The sequence below is a fragment of the Talpa occidentalis genome, unplaced genomic scaffold, assembly GCF_014898055.3.
Source record: "Talpa occidentalis isolate TD23 unplaced genomic scaffold, MPIMG_talOcc4v2.1 talOcc4.4, whole genome shotgun sequence".
Classification (NCBI taxonomy): Eukaryota; Metazoa; Chordata; class Mammalia; order Eulipotyphla; family Talpidae; genus Talpa; species Talpa occidentalis.
The window spans coordinates 62634264-62641039 of record NW_023604295.1 but is presented as its reverse complement, the minus strand read 5'-3'; the positions used below and the strand labels follow the sequence as shown (position 1 = coordinate 62641039).

At 44.8% G+C, this 6776-nt stretch overlaps 1 protein-coding gene across 2 annotated transcripts in view; it reads right to left on the bottom strand.

Moving 5' to 3' along the window:
• Positions 1-710, bottom strand: part of DCBLD2 (discoidin, CUB and LCCL domain containing 2) — a 71453-nt gene extending 70743 nt beyond the window's left edge. The window contains exon 1 of one of the 2 annotated variants that reach the window (XM_037525661.2): positions 178-710. In XM_037525661.2, coding sequence (XP_037381558.1) covers positions 178-397 — 220 coding nt within the window. In that variant the 5' untranslated portion in view covers positions 398-710. The remainder of the gene's footprint in view (positions 1-177) is intronic. The other variant, XM_037525662.2, reaches the window with a different exon arrangement.
• Positions 711-6776: the final 6066 nt, after the last annotated feature.

Genomic DNA, 6776 nt, shown 5'->3' with positions numbered 1-6776 from the left:
AACTTGGAGGACCGCAGGCAGAGCCCCAGCCCCGGGTGCTGGGCCGGGTTCGGCCGGGCACGGAGGCGCACGGCTTCTCCCCGGGGCGCAGCGGCTTCGGCTCAGCGCCCGGGCACCCCGGGGCTCCCCGAGGCCCTGGGAGCTCCGCGCGCCACACACTGCCCGGGCTCTGCTCACCTTGCTGGGCTCCAGCGTCCTCGAGCAGCAGGGGCAGGATGAGGACGAGCAGGAGGAACTGAGGCATGGGGAAGGAGCAAGAGGAGGAGGAGCTGGCGCGCGCAGGGAGGGCGCAGGAGCCGGAGGGGGGGAGCGCGGCCCGGGCGGGGGCGGCGGCCGCGGCCCGGACTCGAGGACCGTGCGGACTGCGCCCGGCTCTCACCACCGCCCGGCTCGCCATCGCGGTGGCCGGCAGTCCGCCTGCATGCTGCGGGCGCCCGGGGAGCCCCGCAGGCGCCGGGCCACGGCCGGAGCGCGAGCGGCAGCGCGCGCCTCGCCCCGCGCCGGGACCCCTCCGCCCCTCACTCGGCTTTCGGTTCCTCCTCCCGCGCCCCTTCCCTCCGCTCCCCGCCCCGAGACCCCAGGCCGGAGCGCAGGGGAGGGGAGGGAAGGAAGAGGAGTGCTCGGGCGGCGGCGCGCAGCCGCGGCGGGGCTGGAGGACGCGCCTCGCGCGCCGAATTCCTCCACCAGACCCCGCTCGCCCGCGGCTCCGGCTCGCTGGCTGGCAGGCCGGACGCCCGCTCCGCGCGCTCCCTCTGCTGCGCGCTGGCCACGCCTCCGAGGCCGCCACGGCCAATCCGCGGTCGGCTCTGGTCCGTCTCCCTCCGAGCCGCCCAATCAACACGCTCTCTCTTCGGTCGCCCCGTTAGTTGCCCGGCCCACTTCACGAGTTGCACCGCCCCTCATCTCTCTCCTCCAATCCCCTGCGGCCTTGGGAAACGTCCCACCCGCCTTCCCCAAGTCGGGTTCCGCCTCCGCACTCGGGCCCCCGGCAGCCCCCGCGCACTGCGAGCGCCTGTTATTGTTGGGACCGCAGCCCCGGCTGATCCCGCAGAGGCGGTCGCTCGCCGGCTCAATGACTTCCGGGACTTCCCCCACCCCGCGCTCCCAGCGCCCGAGGCCCAGCTCGCTCGTCGCTCCTCCCCCGCTGCACATCAGGCCACTGAAAGGGGTGGGAAACCTGGATCCTGGATGGTTTCTATCAATAGAGCTGAGTCTATTTTTTTTTTTTCCTTAAGAAGAGAATTTTTTTGGAGTACACTTAATTGTTACAGCAACTCTGAGTTACAATAACAGACAATATTCAATTAATAAAATAATGTATTTCTTGATTTTTACGCCTTTTACTTTATGGGGGGACAACAAAGTGTATGACAAGATACATGCTTCCAAGGACCTTTAAACCTAACACCCTAACATTCATTCAGACATTCTACCAAGCGCTGATGAACACCTGCTGTCTACTTGCGAACCTATGTAAGAGGTGTCGGCTTTGCAGCAATAGTATAGAAATCTTCCAGGATCTAGTGCTGAAACAGAGATGGAAACACAGGATGAAACACAAAATAAATTGTTAAAGTCACAAGCAATTTGATGGAGTGACAAGAAGAATTGGTCTTTGGGAAAAGGAATCCATAGGACTAGGCAGTGACTGGTTTCAGAGAGGAGGAGAAAGTGGCCATCCTGCATATTTTTAATGTGGTCTCCAAAGAAGAAGATGGTGTCATTCAGGAATACAGGAAAGTGGAATGGTGGAGCAGATTGTGAATTAACCTTGGACATATTGAATTTGAGATGCCCACTCAGCTAATAGGTGAAGTTATGTAGCAGGTAGACATTGTGGTCTAAAACTCAGATTGAAGAGTGCCTTGAAGTTATGGATGGAACTCATGAACAGATGCAATACTCAAACCATGAAAAGGACTGACATCCACAAATGAAAATTTGAGATTTGGAAAGCATTTTGGAGGTCATCTTTTCAACATCCCTGCAGATCCCTTATACACTAAAACTAAACTCTCTATGAAATGTATTCAATAAGCATTTAGTTCATGCCTATGAAAAATTGCTATGCTTTAAGGCACTGCTATGCAGTGGGCAATCAAAGGACTCTACGTTTTGGCAGAAGGGGCAAACATGCAAACAAATCCATTGCTATCAGTGCTATGCTGGCATGTGGAATGGTGCCACAATACCACTCTGGGAGGAGTTCAAGAATCCATAAAACTCCAGCTAAATCTTGAATAAGAGAACAAAGAAGGTGATCTCAGGTCAGAGAGAAAGTATGTTGGTTCACAGGTGAATAGTGTTTAAGCTGAATGTTATTTTGCTGACTTAATGGGAGCGGCTGAAGACTAGTCTGGAAAAGTGGGTGAGGGCAATATTTAAGATTATGGCTAAGAAGTCAGGATTTTTTTTTTGTAATTTTGAGAAGCAACTAAAGGGCTGTAAGAAGGTGACATTATCATACTTTCATTTTAGAAAATTCAGACAGGAGAGTGAGGAATGGACTGGAATAGGAGCAAGTATGGAGGCTGCTCCAGTATTTTATTTTTTTAAAAGATTTATTTATGCATACAAGAACTGGGGTACAGGTCAGAGGTGCAGGGGGTGAGAGGATTCACCAGAGACAGAGTGGGGAACAGAACAAGCAGATGTACTGAAATACACTGCTAAGGGGAGCAGCAGGCGAAGTAGGAGAGGTCTGCGGCGCCCTGTGGGTCACCTCCCTGGCTGGGGATCAAACTCAAGCTATAGTGGCTGCCTATAGCTTCATTGTGCTGAGACTTAACCCCTTGCACCACAAGGGAAGCCCCTTAATTTTGGTTCAGTATTTTAAAGGGTTATTAAAAGTGGAGAAATAGAGAAGTTAAGAGGTTCTCAATGAGGTCCGTGTTAGGAAATGGATAAGGGAGGAAGGGGCAAATTAGAATTGCATATAAAGAGGTGAAATCAAAAGCTCTTGGTGACAGATACCACTTGTCAATGTCATATTCTTGTGCTTCAGCTTCCTGGGTGTTGCTTTGAAAATACAGAGTATGGAACTCTGGCTAGAGAAGGCCTGTGGAGCCCCTAGTGCTGTAGGTACAAGGGACTTATAGGTACAGCTGAGGGGGAAGGGCTGATGCTATTTCTTCCCCTATTTTCTTCCTACTTATCATTGTTACTGTACTGAGTTGCAAAAACAATGACAGAAGTTAGCTCTGAGATCACCCAAATCTTCTTGTAGGACCTCACACCAAATGATATAACAGGCATTAATTTCTAGAATGATGCACTATCTTTTTTTTTTTTTCCACTCCCTGCATGCTGCTCTAGCCAACTTTGTCATCTTCCTTACCTCTGGAACATGCTGTGTTCAGATATTCACAGCTGCTGAAGCAATGCTAAAGTAAATGTCCAGGACCATTTTAACCACATGGCCCAGATAGATGGACTGGATCAGAAATGGGGGTTTTAATCAGGACCCAAAGTGGATAGGTCTGGATGAAGTCATCATCACAGTAGTCAGAACCCCCCAGAAGTTAAAGTGCCCCCACAAAGTAAGCCCAGGTCCCAGTCCCTTCCTAAGGACTTCAGGTGGTGTCTGTAGGACAAGACCAACAGCTGAGCTGTGTCTTCAGTGCACATGAGTTCACTGCATTGGAGCTAGTACTTGTAGCAGCCATGGTAGACTCAATTCATCAACTGGTAAATGAATTAAAACTTTGACTGAAGTCTCGGGGAAAGACTAGGGCTTTAGGAAAGGAACACATGAGATTTGTATAGAAAGTACAAGGAAATTTAAATGTGTATTATTTGAACATATTTATGTTTACTTGTTCCATGTTAGAAATTTTAAAATATAGTTGTCAACCTAAAATTTTATTCTCCAAATGTTCCTACCCTTTCCATCATCTCTTCCTCTTTTATTGTTCTTTTTTTTTCTTATCTTATTGTAATTAATAAGGACTAGAGGAATAGAGAAAAAAAGAAACATGACAAGAATGGTTAGATGCCACCATTTGAGCTTCCAAATGAATCTCACGACTCATCCATTGCTATCGAAATAAGATTGGACAAAAACGTACGTGGAGCTGATGTCTTTGATTTGTACAGAAACATCTGAGTTTTAATGGTATTATACAATAAGAGTCATTGGCACCATCATTGCTACTCAATGCTTGTTGAGCATTAATGAAACAGAAGGGGCTCATTTAATATGGCATTTATAATGGAAACCTTGGATGATAGTATGTAATGGATCATCAGTGGACTTTATCAGTGAGTGTATATTTCTGGCAGGATATCAGAAAAAGGAAACAAACAAGAATTTACCTTTGTGATCTATCAGTGGGGTGGAAGAGAGAAGAATGTGGAAATTCTGGGGAAATATGTCCAACTTCAAAGACCAGAGCCCTGGATCTGGTTGCTGCTCTCACAGGAGCAGTTCCTTTGTCCTGCTGATTGTATGGACAAATGTTTACAGCTCAATTTGTTGCTAAATTCTGCTGAGAGGACTTTTTCTTTCTGTGAACAGAAGTGGTTTGGATACATTTTTCTCTTCATCTTACAAGCTTTCAGTTAGTTGTTTTAGTCAAATCTAACTTTCAGGGTTATTACTCATATTTTCTTAATATTTATGAACTGTTTCTTTAGGAATTTGTTATAGCAAATTTAAGACAGAAGTGTTAGAAACCTAATTTATTATCAAAGATATTTAATTAATATTACTGGATAAGGATGTCAGTTATTTTTCTTGTAAGATTAACATTGGTGTATTTTAGTAACATGACTGAATTTGATCATTTTCCAATTGCCTTTCCCCCCCACTACAATTATATTTCTATCTTTCTACTTCTCCCTCCCTGCCCACACAGTCTCGTTTTTTTTCCAGGAATGTAAGACATTTATCTAATGCACTGTTTTGTAGGTCAGAAGGTATAAACTTAGTATTTTATATCTAATGGAGACTGCAAAGGACTTTGAGTAAAAGCGTGTGAAAGCTGTCCTCCATTGCATCACAACTATGTTTAGAAATTAGAGACTACATGAATGTTTAACAGAAAACAAAAAATGAATAGTGAACATGCCAGAGTAGATGAGATAATATGACATAGGTGTGCAGGAGCTCTGTTCTGCCCCTGCAATATGCTTGCATTCTTTCCTGGAGGACCTCTGCTGGCAATATAGAACAGAATTAAATGTAGAGTTGAAATGCCTAATTGGCTTCTGAGAAATTGACTTGTTTCAGAAAATCATGGAAACATCCCTGGACCAGACTTTCTGTTGAAAGTGCTATATAACCTCAAGCAAAGCTAATCTCTCTAGGCCTCAGTTCCCATATTCTCACTAGCCACGGCTCCCTTTCATCTCACATATAAATTCTAAATCCTTAATACTAAAATTTCTATCTACTATAGAAAGCGGAGACAACAAAAGCTGATAGCTACAGAGTCCCCCTTGGGAAAGCATGATCTGTGCTGAACAGGAGTACATGCTGGCTTAGAAAATAAACTTCCTGTTCCCTAGCCCTACCCAAACCATGCCTTCACGAACTGGGACAATATGAGTAGCCCCCATTCTTTGCAGTGAAGATACAAAAAGGACCTTGGAGCTGGAAGGGTAATCTTATCAGGGAGGAGGTGGGAGAGTCAGAGGAGACACAGTTGGCAAGAGATGTGGTCAGAAACTGGAGCAGAGGAGTAGTGAGAAATAGTGAAACTTCCCAGTGGCTGGAATACAAAAAAAGCGAGAGATACCTATTATTGAAAGCGAGAGATACCTATTATTAAATAAATTCAAGTTGTCTGATGTGTGTGCTGTACTGTGTTGTCTTTCTCCCAAACTCTCCAGTAAGTTTAACACAGTCACAGCCTTGACTGAATGAAAGTTTGGGAGAAGGGGAAAGTGACCTGCAAGAGAGTGGTGTGCATGTGTATTGTGTGGGAGGTGACAATCAGGTTGATGTACAGCTTATTGACGCCACATGGAAAAGGGATGCATCCTCAGGATGTGAAATGTGAAGCAGAGATCAAAACTCAGAGAAATCAAGAGATTGCTGGAACCAGAGGCTTTGAGAAACAAACACTCCCCATCCTCTCAAAAGGAAACTAGTTTCCATTCCTGGTAAGTCAGGATACTTGAACATGTTAATTTAAATATTAAATGATGAGGTGACTATAGCCAGCTAGGGGATTCGGAATCGCCTAGGCAGCTGACATCTATTACACTAGGACAAGCACATAACCATACAATACTTCTACATTTTATTTTCTAAGAACCAAAGGAATTTTAATAGAAATCAGGAAGTATTCCTAATGTGCAGACATTAGGAATGTCTGCAACTTCAACATTTTTTTTTTGGGGGGGGGAACACCACTTAAATTTTAATTTAGTTTCTTTAAATTTAATAAGTCAAAACAATAGGAACTAATATTTTAATCAATAGCAAGTCTTTGGAAATTCAGTGTTTGAAAGGAATACCTAAGGGTTTTAAAACAAAAGATTATGTCATCCTCATGTCATGTTCACAGACTAAAGTTAGGCTACCTCTTAATACAATAAGATATAAATGAGATGTAGAATGTATTAAACATTTTTCATTTAAATAAGATTTTTAATTTTGGCACTCCATTAATCATGGCTTGTGAAATAAAAGATTGTGAACTAAAAAGAAATAATATATTCTCAGATTAATCTGCCTTTACATGAACTTCCTTACTGGTTTTAAAACCAATATAAGCAATGCTTTACATTTGACTGCCATACACTGTCATTTTGATCATTGTTAACATACT